This window comes from Penicillium samsonianum (assembly GCF_028829775.1).
Source record: "Penicillium samsonianum strain IBT 33392 chromosome Unknown utg000004l_segment0_segment0, whole genome shotgun sequence".
Taxonomy (NCBI): domain Eukaryota; kingdom Fungi; phylum Ascomycota; class Eurotiomycetes; order Eurotiales; family Aspergillaceae; genus Penicillium; species Penicillium samsonianum.
The window spans coordinates 3,491,086-3,508,852 of record NW_026643262.1 but is presented as its reverse complement, the minus strand read 5'-3'; the positions used below and the strand labels follow the sequence as shown (position 1 = coordinate 3,508,852).

The 17,767-nt window shown below is 46.4% G+C and overlaps 10 protein-coding genes across 10 annotated transcripts; 3 read left to right on the top strand and 7 right to left on the bottom strand.

Annotated features, from left to right (window-relative positions):
• Window positions 1-426: 426 nt before the first annotated feature.
• N7471_008241 (hydroxymethylglutaryl-CoA reductase) lies at window positions 427-1,807 on the bottom strand (the record flags this gene model as incomplete). Its single annotated transcript, XM_057280960.1, has 2 exons — window positions 427-691; window positions 750-1,807. The coding sequence occupies 2 exons, from the start codon at window positions 1,805-1,807 to the stop codon at window positions 427-429; spliced, it is 1,323 nt and encodes a 440-aa protein (XP_057135220.1).
• Window positions 1,808-4,240: 2,433 nt separating this feature from the next.
• N7471_008240 (MARVEL domain-containing protein) lies at window positions 4,241-5,398 on the bottom strand. Its single transcript, XM_057280959.1, has 3 exons — window positions 5,238-5,398; window positions 4,899-5,165; window positions 4,241-4,818 (listed from the first exon to the last, which is right to left on the bottom strand). The coding sequence occupies exons 1-3, from the start codon at window positions 5,277-5,279 to the stop codon at window positions 4,597-4,599; spliced, it is 531 nt and encodes a 176-aa protein (XP_057135219.1). The 5' UTR covers window positions 5,280-5,398; the 3' UTR covers window positions 4,241-4,596.
• Window positions 5,399-6,217: 819 nt separating this feature from the next.
• N7471_008239 (uncharacterized protein) lies at window positions 6,218-8,356 on the bottom strand (the record flags this gene model as incomplete). Its single annotated transcript, XM_057280958.1, has 5 exons — window positions 6,218-6,254; window positions 6,517-6,895; window positions 7,084-7,460; window positions 7,648-7,959; window positions 8,088-8,356. The coding sequence occupies 5 exons, from the start codon at window positions 8,354-8,356 to the stop codon at window positions 6,218-6,220; spliced, it is 1,374 nt and encodes a 457-aa protein (XP_057135218.1).
• Window positions 8,357-8,862: 506 nt separating this feature from the next.
• Window positions 8,863-9,291, bottom strand: N7471_008238 (uncharacterized protein; the record flags this gene model as incomplete). Its single annotated transcript, XM_057280957.1, has 1 exon — window positions 8,863-9,291. One exon carries the CDS (start codon window positions 9,289-9,291, stop codon window positions 8,863-8,865), a length of 429 nt encoding a protein of 142 aa, XP_057135217.1.
• Window positions 9,292-9,706: 415 nt separating this feature from the next.
• Window positions 9,707-10,546, bottom strand: N7471_008237 (uncharacterized protein; the record flags this gene model as incomplete). The annotated part of the gene is made up of 2 exons (XM_057280956.1): window positions 9,707-9,957; window positions 10,006-10,546. 2 exons carry the CDS (start codon window positions 10,544-10,546, stop codon window positions 9,707-9,709), a joined length of 792 nt encoding a protein of 263 aa, XP_057135216.1.
• Window positions 10,547-13,052: 2,506 nt separating this feature from the next.
• Window positions 13,053-13,841, bottom strand: N7471_008236 (MSF1 domain protein; the record flags this gene model as incomplete). Its single annotated transcript, XM_057280955.1, has 1 exon — window positions 13,053-13,841. One exon carries the CDS (start codon window positions 13,839-13,841, stop codon window positions 13,053-13,055), a length of 789 nt encoding a protein of 262 aa, XP_057135215.1.
• An 823-nt stretch (window positions 13,842-14,664) lies between these two features.
• N7471_008235 (uncharacterized protein) lies at window positions 14,665-14,883 on the top strand (the record flags this gene model as incomplete). The annotated part of the gene is made up of 1 exon (XM_057280954.1): window positions 14,665-14,883. The coding sequence occupies one exon, from the start codon at window positions 14,665-14,667 to the stop codon at window positions 14,881-14,883; it is 219 nt and encodes a 72-aa protein (XP_057135214.1).
• Window positions 14,884-14,920: 37 nt separating this feature from the next.
• N7471_008234 (Zinc finger MYND-type) lies at window positions 14,921-15,556 on the top strand (the record flags this gene model as incomplete). The annotated part of the gene is made up of 1 exon (XM_057280953.1): window positions 14,921-15,556. The coding sequence occupies one exon, from the start codon at window positions 14,921-14,923 to the stop codon at window positions 15,554-15,556; it is 636 nt and encodes a 211-aa protein (XP_057135213.1).
• Window positions 15,557-16,233: 677 nt separating this feature from the next.
• Window positions 16,234-16,698, top strand: N7471_008233 (GFA family protein; the record flags this gene model as incomplete). Its single annotated transcript, XM_057280952.1, has 1 exon — window positions 16,234-16,698. One exon carries the CDS (start codon window positions 16,234-16,236, stop codon window positions 16,696-16,698), a length of 465 nt encoding a protein of 154 aa, XP_057135212.1.
• Window positions 16,699-16,870: 172 nt separating this feature from the next.
• On the bottom strand, window positions 16,871-17,715 carry N7471_008232 (uncharacterized protein; the record flags this gene model as incomplete). Its single annotated transcript, XM_057280951.1, has 2 exons — window positions 16,871-17,190; window positions 17,250-17,715. 2 exons carry the CDS (start codon window positions 17,713-17,715, stop codon window positions 16,871-16,873), a joined length of 786 nt encoding a protein of 261 aa, XP_057135211.1.
• Window positions 17,716-17,767: the final 52 nt, after the last annotated feature.

Genomic DNA, 17,767 nt, shown 5'->3' with positions numbered 1-17,767 from the left:
GAAAATCTCCAATAAATATCTATATTGCCTACAATGACGACATTGGCTTGAGATTCTTTATGTGATCAAACTTTAAATGATTGATAGATATTTTTGAAGACTTGCTAGTAATAATGTCTTGTTAGACTAGATCGCTAATGCCTTACTAAACTAAATGCCAGTATACCGTTTGCTTTAATGCTTCAACTTCACCGATGTTTTTTAATATTACCGTTGATCTTCTTAATATAGGAAACTACTACCTTATTAACTTATTCTCTGAACAGAATGCTTGCTTCCAACATATCATTACTTTGTCAGGTTAAAACCAAGTTCAAAAGCAAAAGCGGAATGTGCCTCATGAATAAAAATCAATAACCAAATCACGGTACAATGTTCACGCGGGATAATTTTATGAAAACCAAGGGATAAAAAAAGTAACAAACATTATTTCCTTCGATTGAGGTCCAGATGGCTGCGAACCAAATCCCCAGCCGCTAATGCAGAACACAGGCTTAGTTCTCCAGCCAATACAGCTGCAGCAACTATTTTCGCAAGCTTTTGTGCATTTTGGCCGGGATTTTCCGGGTTTGGACCACGGACATCAAGTAAATCTAGGAGTGAGCCCTGTGTCTGTAGATTGGTTCCTCCGCCGACCGTTCCAACCTCGATGGATGGCATTGTAACAGAAATCTGTAGATCATTTTCGACGCTTGACGAATTTTCAGCCTATAGTAACCAGAAAAGAATGGAAAGGAGTTCTTGCTTACAGGCTCATGGTAGTAATACAGCTGCTACTCTCAACATTCTGCGCAATATCTTGACCTGTTGCAAGGAAGATAGCAGACACGATGTTGCTCGCATGAGCATTGAATCCACCGATTGCTCCAGAAACTGCGCTTCCAATCAAATTCTTGGATGTGTTAAGCTCAATCAAAGCTTGTGGTGTCGTTTTGAGCATTTTTTCAACCAAATCCTTCGGGATCCGAGCCTGTGCTGCCACACTCTTCCCTCGCCCTTCGATCCAGTTAATAGCTGACGCTTTCTTATCAGAACAGACGTTTCCTGATAGTGTGACAGTAATCATATCGTCAAACCCAGCATTTTTCATGACAGAAAGCATTTTCCCTGCGGCGAGAGAAATCATGTTCATTCCCATGGCATCTCCTGTAGTGGCACTTAGACGTAGATAAAGGAGTTCGCCCACCGGGAAGGCACGAATGTCTGTAAAGGAAGCAAACCTGCTTATGGTGGAAAATTCCTTTGCTATCGCAGACTTTCCTTCTGGAGACTCGATCCAACCTTTTGCATCGATAGCGCGGGCAAGAGTTGGAAATTTAACACATGGAGCACGTGTCATAGAATCTGCCATCAAAAATGTCTCGACACCTCCAGACTCATTGATAACCTTTGATCCGCGGGAAATGCTGGCAACCAAAGCTCCCTCCGTAGTTGCAATGGGAAGGAATGTTAGCTTTTGGTCAACTATCAGTGGACCGGCAATCCCCAGTGGAACGGTGAGATATCCAATGGCATTTTCACAGCATGTCCCCACAACATGGCTGAAGTCGAAGTCTTTATAAGGAAGTGACTCGTAGAATGAGGTCGATATATTTTCCGAGCGGCATTGTGTTCTCAGAAGCTCTCGACGAACTTCGACAACCTGTAGGGGATTATGAATTAAAGAATCCAAATCCTTCATACTGATGCTGCCATTTAGGCATAGCTCAACGATATCTTCGTTTGAAAGATTTTTGTAGTTCTTTCCAACGTTATCCAAGGTATTGACTTTCAACGGAACGGGAGGAGATTCGATTGTCTGTGTCATGGCTGGCTTTAAGGCGAATTTGGCTAATAGGGCCTATAAATGTTAAAGTTATTGAAATGCCCGAATAGTATTCAAGTGTATGGTAAATATCCGAAACTTATTAAAGACACTAGGTAGGACAAGGGCGGGCGAAACAGAGATAATCAATCATCTGAAAAGAAACAGGAATGGCGAAATGGAATCAAACGAAACTTGCCTTTCTTTTTTTGTATAAAACAACAGATATGATTGACCGTATCAATTTTCTCAAGTGATGAGTGAATGAAAAAGTAGCAACTATTTATATGATGGGAACTCTCGAGTCTTATGTGGCTACAACTCGCTCAGGGCACTATGTAGGATCCCATCCCCTCCTCTCTCACGGATATCGCTATTCTGTGCAGCTGCCTTTCATGCATCTTCGTCATTTGTGTAACTCTATACTAACGATTTTTTGATAACATTACTTATTATCCTACATGGACACTGCTAAGGAGAGGACTTAGGGGCAACATCACCGAAAGAGGGATGGAAATTTTCAAAATAGGGTCCAAGCAACCACACATGTTAAAGACAAAAGCCAATCTATGTTGCACGGTTGAAAGGGCTAAATTCTGAGAAGGGGACTAAGAGGACCGAATGAACGTTGTTGATATGGACTGTGGATACCTAAAATGTTGTTAAAAACTATGCCCACGTCAGTACTCAACGCCCCAAAGCCAAAATCTAAGGGGATTCCAACAAAGATAAAAGTATGCTTACCCGATATCCACCACTTTAACAAACCAATAAATTCGATGCGTGCTGAACTACGAAAGTAGTGCAAATTGCTGAAATTGGCAACCAACGCGAAGATCAGGCATAAACTTTGGTTCTATACATAAGTTGATTGTCTCTAGATGACAAGTCCGCCTCCATTATAAATTTTTGCTTGTTTTCTTTACGGAAAGTCTTTAAACTCCGTTCGTTCCCTTTGTTTGGCTCAGCTTCTACAAAAACTGCTACATCATGATAAAACTTGTTGGAAAGGTAGAGAGAAAGCATGACGTTTTGGCAGATCACTGAAAGTTAGATCCAAGGTCGGGACACTTTCTGAAACGTGACATTGATGCCACAAACTAAAATAGGAAGTCTTGAATCTTGTGTTACCATGGGGTTTCTCGCACCTGGGCAAGGCCATAAAATTAGGTAATCCTGAACGACGATCAGGGAATCAGGGAATCTCTACAGACACCACACCTCACACGTTTCTCTAACTAGTTAACGAGAATCCCGGCGGGTTCGTCATCCCTGCCACCCCATCAGAACTTGAAATTTTATTATTATTTTAGATGCCATTTAACAACCAAAACACCATTAAAGTGAATTTAAGCCTTCTACGGGCATATAATAATCCTATGCCCCTTTTTCTCCGCGTTTAAATGTAATATAAGGGGCAAGATAGGAAATGTAGGGTTTAACCTGGGGTTCTGGAGCAGGTATAGGACCAGATATATATCTTGCACTAAACCCTTCCTTACTACATATTACAATTATCTTTCTAGATCTATAGACGAAAAGCAATGCGTACGCCCGGTTCCCAGCCCAAAAAAAGTTATATAGCCTTTTTGTGTAAATTGTCCAACAGTGTGTTGTCGATTCTTCGAAGGTGGGCCGGCTTTGGTGGATGACTTCCATTCTCGTGTCCGTGACTAGTCGATTAGCGATGTCATACCCTGGATCATCACATTGTCCGGGTATCCATTGAAGACGCCCGATTCCTCTGCTTGGATATCCCTAGCGGCCTGAACGATCGCTTGAAAGATGTGTTGTCCCGAACTGTTCCCGGGAATTCTGGATCGCCTGCGAAGCTAACCTGCTAACAAAAACATCCGACAAGAAAGATGAAGGACAAGCAATAGCGATGATTCTATAGATTTGCTAAAGGGGCATAGTTAACACTGATTTATAGAGAAAATAACTCGAAATGCCTTCTGGTTATGTGAAATTTGGGGCTAGAACCCGGAATGTAGGAAGAAGGGATGCCGAAAGACGTATCTTTGATTTACCATTATTAGTTCACACCGCATGAGCGACCGTGAGCTGCTCCCTAAGCAACCTGATGCTGACTTGAATGGTAAGAAATATCCCAAGATGTTCTAGGACTTTAATATTAAATATCTGTCACGAAATGAGTTTCGTTTCCGGCAATGGTAATTCGAAGAAATCTGTCATACTATCTAAAGGTATAGACTAGTTATAGAGGGAACATCTACATGTATTTTCTAAATTAGTTCTTATCTCGACGAATCTAAGCAGAAGTCTTTTGGCAAATCTGTCATAATCAACAAGAAAGCTTCAGATTCCTTGTGGGGGGAAAAGCAGATGTCACCACCAGCCCTACAGCGATAGCAGAAACATTCTAGGGATTGTAAAATTTAAAATAATAGTCAACGCCAGGTACAACCTGCAGGTGACTGACCAAAACGAATATTATTAATGAAATAAGTAGTAGCACATTAAGTATCAGAGCATCTCTCTCATGATCGAGAAGAGACTAAAAGAGGCAGCGTTTCCATCGAATCGTTGCAGGCATGAGACCATGGAAGACATCAAAACCAAGAGCCCTAGGCTCGTAGATCGTACAAACTCAACCATATACCGACATCACCCCCTCAACGCTGTTAACCACAACCAGAACCATAACTGTAACGATGATCCAATAGTATCCCAAATTACCAGGTAGTACATAGCCGCTACAGACGAGAGCAATAACCAAGCTCAAGGCTCAGTCTACATCACGCGGCCCACCTTCCATGACAAAGGCCCATTTAAACCTGGGTCATGTTAGGGCGAGCGCCCGCGCCCCGACGGCTGGTAGAACGGCTGCGCGAGGGGCCGCCAGCAGAACGGGACATGAACACAGAGACAACGGTGGAGGCCATGTAGCCCGCCCAGGCGAACCAGAGGAAAGCAGTAGAGGCTTGGGCCTCACGGCATCGCTTACCCATGTTGTGTGCGCCATTGGTGATCTCATTGGTCCTGAGGTACGCCTGGAGAGGGGTCAGCGTTACTTCGCTCTTATCTCACATATTTACTGCCGATATGCGATCTTATGTTCAGTTCAACTTACTTGGTTGTTGCAAGAGTGGGCATGCAGCCTCGCAGCGAGCGCGATGCCAGCGGTGAAGAAGAAAATGGCGTTCAGCGCGTCGAGGACGATCATGATGATCGGGTGGATGGCCCAGTCGATGTTGTATGAGGCCGGGATCAGGTAGAACAACGTGAACATTGAGAAGACACCTGCGTAGAGCGCGTAGTTTACGGTCGCAGGGTTCCCGGAGAAGGCATCGGCGATCATGTTACCGACGAGGGCCATAACGAGCAGGGACCATAAGAACTGCGAGTTTAGTTAGTACTAAACTTGAGATTATTCATAGCTTTTAGCTGTCGCCGTTGCGATTGCACGTACCTCCCAGGCTCTGAGACCTAGCTGCACACCCCGGAGACCCATTTTTGTAGATATAGATTAGATTGAGTTCGAGCTTAATTTTAGATGTCGCGTAGATCGCGAGAAGGGAGGCTTGTCGTAAAGGTATAGGAAGCGAAGAGTAAAGAATAGCCTATACGTCGATTCAACAGTATATAAAAGCTCTGGGAAAACGACGAGGTTATAACTCGGATGCTCCGGAGCTCAGTGATGACATGGGGAAGCAACATCCCTAAAGGCTAAAACCCGGCCCTACGTCATGCATCCGGGAACGAGCAGCCCTATTGGACTATGTTGGATGTCAGCTGTAGGATGTTGTTGATGAAATCATGAAGGTGTTGCACTCTGGTCAATGATGAGTTCTTGACTAAGAGTCTTTCTGTGAATGAGGACTTGCTTTTTTCCTTGATCCACCCAAAATTTTACTTTTTTCAACATTCCAATTTTGAAGACTCCACTGGAAGGAATCTAGTTCATTCATTGTAATGGGTCTTGCAATATGTCTATCATTTCCATTTGTGGGTTTCTCCTCATTGACCACAAGTTCGGCATTTTGACTAGTTATGTGAGAACGGTACCTTTGTACGATGTAGACCTATATAGAGGATTCTGGAGTACTCGATAATATCAAGGAGATGATTTAAATCTAATCAAAAAAGAAAGGATGATTGTTCCAAATAGAGAAACAAATTAGAAAAGCGAAAAGAAACGCTAACCCTTATTAGCACTACACTCTAAAATGAGTTATGGAACCCGTATTTAATGGTTGGGCTTTCAGTTCTCGCCTTATATTCCTTAAGGGGCAGACAGATAATCCCAATCCTAAGTTCCATTTCCTATTCAGAAGACTACAAAGACTACAGTACAGGAAGACAATTACCTGCTTGCATGGATAAAAAAATAATATTCAGTTGCAGTGCAACTATGCTCGACTAGCACCGGTTCGCAACAACCACCCTTCACTAGTTCTCCTCAAAGGCGCTTTGAACGGATCCATATCTAGAAAGGTCAGCATTTATATATCCCAGATCCACTCATATACAACTCGCCCTTGAGTACACTGGCTAGCCAACGCAACACTGCCACTGCGCCTGTAGCAGACCTTGGCCTTCTGGCACGCGGAAGTAGTGCATCTGGGGCCCTTGACACTCTGCTTCCCCCTGGTAAGTGTTATGCAGACTGACAAACTCCACGTCCTTCTCCATGGCCTCGGTAACCCGGTGCCAGAAATGTCGCGTTCAACGGCGCATCTTCGTCTTACCCAGCTGCCAGTCCATATGCATTGCGGGTGGAATATTCAATCTCAAAGGTCGGACCCGTGTGATCCAGAGCCGGGTAATCCGACACATTGCTGTATAAGGTGTATGCTTCGTATATGTTGAAATCGCCCGTGTCGACTTCATACAAACGGAAACCACTGTTGAGATTTGTCAGAGGGGTTATGCTGGGCATGATCCAACCGGTGGTGAGGGCGTTTTCTGCATTCTGCACAGTCCCGTTGTTGGCATAGTAAACCATGAACTGGTCCTCGTGTGTGTGTCCCAAGAAGATGTTGGCAATAACGTGGGCCGAGTAGCGGTCCACGATTTGGTAAAATAGATCGGTCGGATTGGGGAGGTGCGTTGGTCCCGTCCTAGTCACTGAGGACATGGCCGATTATTCAGACACGCTTACCGGCATCCTCGGCCTTTTGCAGTTCCTCGATAATCCAGGAGAACACCCCCGAGTTATCGGAGTTAGTGGTGTTGATGAAAGTCAAAAGTTGTATCGGTACCACAAGTCTATGAGAGTGAATGGATAAATCCTAAATAAGTTGACAACAACATACCGGTGTTGAATGCAGTGATGCACAGTCCGTAGCGTGTCTCGACAGAGTAGCCGCCATAATGCGTTCTCGCTTCCTCGGCGGCCTCACGACTAATCCACCCTTCATGGCGCCACAGTCCAGCCAGGTGCTCATAATTCCAGATTTGTTGTTCCCCCAGACGCCCAGGGAGGCTATGGGGAGAATCGATGTTTGCAGGACTGGTGTCATGATTTGAAAGTGCCACAAAGACAGAACCGGAGAGATAGTGTTTCAACATGCCGTAAATGCTGGTCTCCGTATACTGGGTCAACGCCTTGGATATCTGGGATGCCGGATCATGCGATACTAGATCGCCCGTGTAGAGTGTCCATGCAAGGTGCTCATCTTGTTTTCCTTTGCTAGTTCCAGTCAGAGCACCAACAAACAGCCTACAAAGCAGCAAGACCCAAGTCATATGGGGTATCGCACAGTAAAGAGCCATACGTTTAGGCAGAAAGCAGTGGGCTGTCTTCGAAAAGGTCGTTGAAGTTGTCATTTCGACAGCAGAGGCTGGACGTGCAGTTTGCTTCAGAACTGACTGCATACCGGGCATCGAGATGGAAGTCTGACAGACGTAGTACCTTGACCCGCTCCCCACTTGCCTCGGGGACCTGGACATCTGCAAGTTTGGGCTTGGGGAAAAGCTTGGTCGTGTCAACCAGGTTGGTCTTTGGCGCGCTGCAATACTTGCTGCTGAGAGAATGGCAGATGTATTGACTATCCAATCCTTCTACATCGGCGTATGCCAGCAGCTGGGTCCAGATAGCACCGAAGGTGTTCGCAGCATAATCTTGCTCGCACGTCTCGTTGGCATGGAAGCGAAAGACCTTGCACAGGCTGACCATGGCATTCAGAAAGCTGGGGCATGGAACGCAGCAGGCTTCGCTGCAGCTAGGGCGTTCTTGCATTTGGTACAGTCGTTTTCTGAGCTATTTGACTTGATTATGTTGGTCACATTGGATAGTGCTTCTTGAACCAGCTTATACCACTTTTTGGCAGGCATATGAGTTCGCGGCACAGGGAAGTAGACCTCATCTTGATTGTCTGGGATGTTGTCAGGACCCGTCAACTCGAAAGGGAAGGTGAGCTCCAACACTGGATCATAGAGAATCGGCTGGGGTTGTTGGGTTGGCTGGGCTGGGGAAAGGTAGTAAGATCTGTCATTCACATTAGCACACCCATGTGCCCGAGCCGCCAGAACGTCAACAGTAATCATACGCGAATACAGAGGTCGGAAACCCAGCAGCAGCCACATACGATGAGTTGCCTGGGAGGGAGACAGCAAAAGCAACATGTAAGATCAGAGATGTAGTCCCCAGGAGGCCAGGAGAGCCATCTCGAATAAACCTGAGTGCGATATTTATGCAGGCGAATGAGAGGAGAGTTGAGCGAAGAGCAAAGAAGAAAGGAAGAGAGCAAAACTGGTGATGTTTAAAGACTTCCAGGTTAATGTAGGTACGATGCACGTGGTGGAGAGGGTGTACGTGAGTGGAAAGCGATCTTGACAAACATTCTCTGGACCAGTCATGTTATTTTCAGCTTCAGTGGCTTGCTATCTAGCATATCTTTATTGAATGACCAGTCTCTTGAAGACCTCTGATTCAGATACATCAAAAACAATGATATTGACAGTTCCAAATCCACAACCTTAGTCAAAATGCCCATCTAGTTATCGAGAAGGCTTAACCTTCAACGATGTTCTGGCTGCCATATGGTTTGGGACCACGCGACTGAAGATGCATGCATGAAAAACCGCGTCAACTACACCATCCACAGCGGGCGGTGGGGAAACAGGTCAACTTCCAGACCGCGGATTACTGGTGTATGCGACTGGCTCGAGCAGACGGAGACGATCTGTTCGCGCTCGTGTAGGACATCCCGCAGGAAGAACACTACACTGCTGAACGTGCCCAAGGGCATTGAGAGAAGGCGAGAATGCACATGGTGAGAAGCGGGATCCAAGTGAGACACAGAGAAGTGTCGTGGGCCTGCGAAGCTTGGGAGCCGGACAGGTTGCATGCTGTTGAGTGGGCAGGCTGGTGCCTTGGAATCCCGGAGGCCGGGGTATTTGAAGCCCGTTGAGTTTGCCGACTTTTTGAATGTCGGATATGACAGACTCCATTCGGCAGTAATGAAGAGTAATTTGGTAGATTCCAAGCAGCGAGCGACATGTGTCAAATGTATTGCCATGTCGCTGTACAGCATAGATATTGGACGGCCGCATTTCTTCGTGGGCATTGAATCAATCAACTTCGTACTTTTCATCTGGAAGTTGTCAAGTATTCAAAGTGACGAGGATGGCGCCGTGGGCACAGAGAAAATGATTGGCGTGCTGATGTATTTTGCCGTTTCAACCCAGTCATGGAATGCACGTGTGCCAAAGAAAAGTGGTGCGCTGGGATCTTGCTCGGACTCGCAATTTTGTTTTGCGATGAAAAGCCACCATGGCCTGGCACGCATAGACGAAAACTGCAAGTTAAGTACCGAGAAGCGCCAGAGGTCAAAGGGCGTAGTGTATCACCCACCACCCACAGAGAGTGAGAGAGAGAGAGCAAAGAAAAAAAAAACCCGAGGACGATCTGAAGACCGACCTCTGCAGCCTAGTTTAATCGTGAGTGCTCTTGGAAGATCCACTAGAAGGAGCCTGCACACAGACAAGTTCAACCATGATATCATCCGGGCGGTCCGGTGGTACACTATTATAAGAAGGCGCGCGACTGATGATGCCAACTGCCACCTGGGAAGCTTGGTTGTGGGCATTCATGTTGTCAAGGTACCAGACCTGCCAAGGCCAAGCGCCCGAGCCAGGTGGCATGATAGTGACGTTCTTATCGGGGACACGTTCCCTGGCGAAATCTAGAAAGGTTAGAACATAACTTTAGGAAGGAAGAACAATTGACATACCTTGGACTGGAATAGCCGCGACGTCAAGAGTGGGCGGCGGGCACTCAGGAAGTGGGGGCGGCTTGGTCAACATCTTGTTGAGAACGACCTCAAGAGGCTTGGAATAGTACTCGCCCGACACAGCAAGACGATACATCCCATTCTGTAGGGCACTCTTAAGATCACGGGAACATTTATCCCCCCAAATCCCATCGCATCCATTGTTCGCCCCGGAAGGGGTACCGGTCAAATTGCCTATCCTGAGACCGATTTCCGAGGTGCGATTCGAGTCGACAGCATTCACGTTGATATTTTTATTTTGATATCCCAGCCAAAACGCTGTCTTGGTCATGGGCCCTTGGCCCTTGCCGGAGGAACTGGCATCGAAGCCGTAGTAGAGCGTGACGGGGTCCGGGAAGAGAGGTTTGAGGTCGAAGCGAATTGCAGTTTGAGCGAGCGAGTCGATGCATCCATTATTCCAGAACGAGCAGAACTGAGCCGATACAGTTTGTAGCAATACCATCAACAGGGCTAGGGACCCGAGGCTCAGATTGAAAGCCATATCCAGGGGTTATATGTCCAGCAAGAGTGACCGCGGAGGCCCTCAAAGTCAGGATAATCGAGAGCAGACGTATTGCAAGTTCATTACGGGGAAAGGAGGTAATAAAAAAAAGGGTGGGAGATTAACTGATAAAAGGCTGTCAACGGATGGGAAAGCCAGGGAAATGGGTCCCCGCAATACCTACTAGGGTCTTTTTAGTGAAGAGAATGAGAGCTAGTCTCAGGTAAAAACCAAAAAAAAAAAGGGTCTGTGGTGTGTTATTTCACCGGGTCCTAGGGAAACAAATAATGGAGCTTCCGGGAGAACCTTGGATAAAGGAAAAATGCCGAGTTATTGCCAAGGAGAAAAGAAACTAAATATACAAATGTACGGAGACTCCGTACTCCGTACAAGGAAGTACTATGTAGTATTTCAAAGTAATAAAAATTGCAGTTTCTCCGAACATTCCTTTCTAAGAAAGGTGTGATTTGGAAACTCGGGTACCTGCTGGGTACCTGAAAGGTACTTGATGCATAGTAGTGGAGTCAGGGAAGAGGCAAGTCTCCTTTAGGTACCCCCTTTATTGAAAATGGGAATATTTTATACGCTAAACCAAATGCCCCCGCATTGCCAACCCAAAACGGGAAGTTATTGACGACGATCAGCAACAGGGTCAAGCAGGGTCCAACCACTTAGATGCGACATATGCCTCACAGTTGAGGATTTGGTATGTATTGGTATTATATCGATCCTTTCTCTTTTCAGAGTTAAGGTCAGATCTTCCTCAGATCATGGATTTGCATGACCTCATCTTCATTCCAGATGTTTCAGTATTGCATTGCCTTCTGAGTGACAGAACAAACTGTGTCAATAATAGCCAATAATACTCCGTAGTAATATGAGATCTGTGCCATATGCAAGACGCCGTGATGCAGACCACCGATTGCCAGATACGTATAATCCTTGTCTGTCCTCCGATAGGCCCCAATGCAATAGCTCCTCTGACGTAAGAAGAAACCGACCAGAAATAATCGGCGACTGGAGAATTTAACTGCGTCATTTGGTTTCTAGGGTCTGAAACACACTCTCATTGGTGTTGTCATCTCGGGTTCGCGTGTTTTCAGCCAAGGACCCTTGGCTGATTCGGCTGCCCGTTAGCGTGCAATTATGTGTATCGCGAGACGCCAGAATCCACTTAATCCAGTAATCCTCCGTATGTATTTTCATGTTACTCCGGAGATGATAAAATCCCTCGTTTGCTAAGCACGGAAGAAAAACAAAATTAATTCTACACAATGGAATGTCGGCTTACCTACCTAACCTTTCGGTATGCATACAACATGTAGTGATTCTCAAAGTGCATCCATCTGCCTCCGACCTGAACCCGGCCTTCCTTATCTTTATTCTCAGTCATCTTTAATACATAGTTACAATATCCGAAAATTCAACGCATAATATGCGTAAAGAAAAGCAACATAGTGATTTCAGATTTGGAGTCGCGTAATTAGATAAGAACGAAATAACCTAGGGTTTCCTAACAAAAAAACAACCGCGAGCCAATATTGGGCTAGGGAGTTCAGAACAATGCTACGATCTCGAAATGTCATTCACACCTTTCCGCAGCACAGCCTGCGATTCATTGATAGAGGAAGCCAGTCTGTGGAATCTGTCCCTCTCACACGTAAGGTCATCGGAAGCGGAGTTGATCAGCCGCAGGGTATCTCGACCTCGGCGGTTTGAGTCTCGTTCAAGTTGTCACGTGGGTCATTGATTTGCAGGTGGCTTTGCCGATGGCGCTTACCAGAGGCAAGAGGTGTGTGGCATCTTCTGCATCAACAATGTCTTCTGCATCAACAATGCGGCGTTGCCGGCGGTGCCGGCTTGGTGGCGGTGTTGATGGTCTCCATGTTGTCTTCCAGATCTCCAACAAAACTGATGAACGAAAACGTCTGAATCTTGATAATAATCTTCTGTTAGAAGTAAGATGGCCAGCTGTGTCACGGTAAATAGACATACCTCGACGCTCGTTTTGGCTTCTGGTCGATATCAGGAACCGAAGCGAATCAAAGTGGTGTGGTTGGATGGGCTAGCATAAGACACGTCCACCAAAAGGTGATATTGTTGATGCACCGGAAACCACCGAGACTTGATGGCATACCCGATGACCAATAGTTTGCGCCTGAAGCAGCTTGTTTCGTCTAGCTCCAGAGAATAAATACCAGACAGGCAGGCACCAATGGTGATGAGGGAAAAAACAAAAGAAAGCCAAAAATAGAAATTGATATATATTGTACAATGAACCTTCAAATGAGCGTTAAACATGCCCCTTAGCATACATGTACATCCCAGAGGCTTTACCCCATGCAAACAGATAGACATATACAATTTCGAATACCAACAATCAAAAAAGATTTGAGGGAGAGTGAGCATATCCCCACGCCAGAACTCCACGCTTGAAATCAGAATGCAATGATGGGCAGATAACCCATGCAAAAACATGACAACCTAAAACAGAAATGGGTGTCAATCACGACTTGTCGTTTTCAATAGAACGGTCCTTGCCATGCAGCCAGACGCGCTTCCATGGACCGTCAGGTCCGAAAGCTGCTTCTCGGTCTTGGCGCATGCCTTCTAGGACAGCAACAACACCACCGCTGCGCAGGCGCTCAAGGACAATGTTCATGCCCTGCTTGCTCTTCAATACGGCCTCTTTAGTTCGACTCACACCGATGAGCTCAATGGTCCGCTGTATGCCGGCAGTGGAAAGGGACGAGAAGAATCCTTTGCGAGGCTCTTCGTCTTCATGATCACCAGTGCCCTGCTTCTTCTTCCCAAGCAGCTTGCCCTGTCCGAGTCGGGAGCGGAAGGTAACCGTAGTCTTGACACTAGTCTGTTCGGAGCTTTTGTCGACGGCGAGACCATCGAGAGCTAAGCGGTCTTCCTCGGATAGGATCCGCTTGTAGCATTGCTTCTCAACCACGCTTAGGATGCCTGTCCACTCCATGTTGCGGGACTCAGTCTCCATCCACCCCTCCTTGGCATCGACAATAGTCTTCTCAAGGATATAGCTCTGCCCGGAACTGTCTGAGCCTCCCATGCCTTTTGGCAGAAGCTTTAGGATTCCAGATGGGACCTTGGACTTTTTCAGATGTAGTCGGATAGTGTGAAGGCGCTGAGTCTTGGGGTCGACGTATCTGTCAATGACATCGGTTGTGAGGACATGGCGAGAATAAGGATTGGGATAGCGGAGGAAATACGCGAGGGAGACGGCGGGGAAGGAGTAATCGTAGGTGAAGTTGTTTTCGAAAAACTTCATGATGGCATTCGGTGATTCATGTAGATGGATTTATTGAGTAGCAGAAAGGGCAAGGAGTCGTCTGATCCAGGTACTTTTTGAGAAGGCGAGCAAAGGTACAAAGTGGGGACTGAAGGGGATGAACAGTTATTCCGAGGGAAATCAGATGCTCAAGATCACATGCACCTCACGTGGTCCGGGGATTAGGCCTATCATCGGCCCGCAATAGCTAATGTGTATAATTCCACTCTTGTATTTTTCTGATTGTTATATAAGAAAGTCAGGTCTCGAGGCAGATTCTGTATACAGAACTTTAACGCTTCATATTACCTATCGTGAAAATAAGTACTTGGGGAAAAAAAGAGAATCAAAACGATGCCTCATGTCTTCAGCAGATGTACGGAGTACAACTTGAACGATTGAGAAGGGCATGTTATCGCAGCTTTTGTTCTATTGTGGCCTGGCTTTGAAGGCAAGCAAGGCATTATAAATTCCCATTTTGGTAACCAAATGAAGTCCATAATAAATACCCTAACGACACCTCCCTTTCTCCCTCTCCCCACCTTTTACTCTGCTCCATCCCTCCTTCACCTTTTAAGCAAGCCGATCTTCATTCACAGAACCTGCAAAACATTTATCGGCCTCTACACAGCAAGCCAATCTAACTTTCCTTCCATTCTGATCATCTTTTCGCTTCACTGTGAACATATTTTCCACCAAGAACATCAACACAGACACACTCACTCTTCTTTCTACGTCTTTCGAGAATAGAATTTCACTCCCATCTGGCTGTGGTGTGTGCGGGAAAGATGGAGTTCTTCGCTACTCTGGCTGTAAAGTGATGATGTACTGTGGTGTCGAACACCAGACCGCTCACCGCCAAGAGTATAAGTCTGCTTGCAGCCTGATCAGAAGATGTCGTATTGCTATGGAGAAGGAAGAACAGGCCTTACGGGATCACCCAGATGATCCCTTCACCCACCGTGTCGGAAACTTCTGGGGGATCCTCGAGACACGCCCTTACATGCGATTCCGCGCTGCCCTGTGTAATATCATGAGTTAAGAATGTCGAATCGGTTCAAACACAGCTCGACCTCTTGATGGAAAACCTGCGGCTTTGCCGGGGCGACAACATGGGCTCGCGAGATGTCGTCCCCGGCCTGATGATTCGTCTCCAGCAGGACCAGGAATGCTACGATTTTCTGAAGTGGTGGGCTACGACCGGCCAGAAGCACGACTATGATTGGGGTAACACCACTCTGCCGTACCTTGACATCAAGAACGCCAATCCGCTCGAACCAGTCGATATGTTCTGTGACAAGTTGATTGATCTTCACCATCTCGTTTCTGTGACTCTAGTCAAGGCCAAAGTGCTTCAAGTTATCCTCACACGCATGAGATCTCCTGATGAAAGTGTTGCCCACATGCTGGGACTCAGACTCGAACCATCGACTATCGCCAACTGTGCGGACGGATGGCTCGAAGGTGTGAGATTAAAGGCCCAGATTCGCGTTTTGTACGAGAACGTCCACAAATTGAACCCCCACTTTTGGCCGGCCCTTGTGAATCCAGGTGGAAATTTGGAGGCCAAAACCACAATGTTTTCGATTGGGAGCGCGGACCAGATGCGAGTGGCCTTGAACTTGACCTATGAAGCATGGCACGAGGCTCCTGGGGCCATTGCTGTTATTGAGATGGCCATTGAGATAAACCTTGATGAGGTCCCCGTCAACTAGAGATATTTCGAGGTTTGAATGAGATGCGAGGATGGTGGAAGCGGTTTTCGAGCATTACGCAATCCAAGTTTGATCACCTAAGATCGAGGTCGTCTTCTACAGAACAAATACAGTTCCGAAGTAAATATGTACTCAGAATAGTCCCTTTAATAATTATATTTAGGGTTTCCATCAATCCTCCATTCATTGAACATCAAAAGCAACTGAATATCCGAAAATTTGAAAGTAACATAAACGTGGAAACTCGTAGAATAGACCCTTTCTGGTTATTTTAGGTGATCATTTTGGTTCTTTCTGTAAAGAAACCATTAGCCCCTACATCTTATATATGCCTAAACAAGAATACATAGTCGGCTGCTTAGATGGCCGCTGTCCATGACGATGTAGGACTTCAATAATCAGATACGTTTGGCTCACAATGATAATGAAGTCGTTATATTAAATAAATAGAAAGCAGTAGGCTGTCTTTAGCCCAACAGAACACCTCAAATTGAAAACTTATTTAACTCAGGCCCTTCTGTCGATGTGTCAAAATATCAACAACCCTCAGGGCTTCTAAGGTTACATTCCTTAGCACGTATAGGTCTTCCATGGACCGGTAGCTCCCGAGCTTCGTCTGTGGAATAATCCGGATTTACCCCTCACCTTGGAACAATTTCATTCTTTCGCAACCCACCATGGGGATGAAAGCCCGCTGCCAATGTGGCAAGATTCAATTCACGACACCGACGGATAAACCTCTGAAACTCTGGATCTGCCACTGCACAGAATGCCAGCACCAAAGCTCGTCCGCGTTCGGCATCACCGCAACATTTCCGTACTTCGACCTCCCTGAGTCAGTTTCCGATCTGGTCAGCAGCTACACTCGTGTCACCCTCAAGGGACGCGATATGGAGTGCCTTTTCTGCAAGGAGTGTGGCTCACGCCTTTTCCATCGCTTCCGGGATACTGTGCCTGCAGCTGGCGAACAGCCCGAATTTTCTGCAATTACCAATGTGAAAGGTGGTTGCTTGGAGGATCTTAATAAAGAGATGCTGCGAACCGCAGTTCATATCTGGTGTCAGGAGGCGATTATTGATATTCCCGAAGGCGTGGAGAAGTGGGATCAGGCACCGCCTCAGCCAAATCCTTTGGTTTCTTAGGTCTTTTGTGTTTCGAAAAAGATTTGAAATCAAATTGATTCATTTGCTTATTTCCAAGAAATTAGAAGGAGCATATATATGTCATAAAATATACAAACTTGGGAGAGAAACACGCCCATAATTATACTCCCGCAGAACTTTGAGTGCAACCGGCTATCCAAAATGTTGTAGCCTACCCAACGACAGAAGTCCAGCCATTATCGATAGCGATAGTCGCGCCGTTGATCTGACCGGCGCCCTTTCCATATGTCATGTTCACACAGAATCCAGCAACCTCATTCACATCGACGTGGGGAGCTTGAATCGCATTGAGGACATTTACCATCTTCTCATAACCCTCCATATGCATCCCGGCGCTAAATGCATCAGCAATGTTGGTTTCCATGCCACCCATCATCAAAGCGTTGCACTTGATGCCCTTGTTGCCATAGTACGCAGCAGTGTTCTTAGTTAATCCGACTAGACCGTGCTTGCTGGCCGTATAGGCAGCACCTAAAAGAATCAGTCAATCTCAGATCCAGTAGAAACCTCTCATTTTAGTTAGAACATACCACTAGCCCATCCAGCCTTTCCGGCAACGGAAACAATATTAATAATGCGCCCATCAGGCTTCGGCTGCGCCAGCATGTTGCGAACAGCCAATTTACTCAGCAGAGCCGGGGCAGTGAGATTGATCGCCATGACGCGATCCCAAAGCTCCATGTCCAGATCGCCGATTGGGTCGAAGTGGTCCATGATGCCGGCGTTGTTGACGAGGACATCGATTTTGCCGAATTCGTCAATCAGCGTTTCAAACAGGCTCTCCACTTCGTTGACCTTGGTGATATCGGTCTTAATAGCCTTGAGAGGCCCCTTGGATGACAGTTCGGCCGAGGTCTTCTGCAAACGTTCCTCGTTGACATCGCAGATTACGACGCTGGCGCCGGCTTCTAGGAATTGGGTTGCAATTGCTTTGCCTAGGCCACCGCCACCGCCAGTGATGAGGCATGTCTTTCCCGCAAGGATTTGTTCAGGCATTGTGAGTGATGATTAGGATATAGATAAGATCAATTGTGTGAGTCAATTCTCC

Bases quoted from the DNA above. Each gene is read 5' to 3' on its own strand.
- N7471_008240 (XM_057280959.1), bottom strand. From the start codon at position 5,279: ATGGGTCTCCGGGGTGTGCAGCTAGGTCTCAGAGCCTGGGAG. The intron at 5,166-5,237 runs GTACGTGCAATC...CTAAACTCGCAG, and splicing joins TAGGTCTCAGAGCCTGGGAG to TTCTTATGGTCCCTGCTCGT. The intron at 4,819-4,898 runs GTAAGTTGAACT...ACCCCTCTCCAG, and splicing joins CCCACTCTTGCAACAACCAA to GCGTACCTCAGGACCAATGA.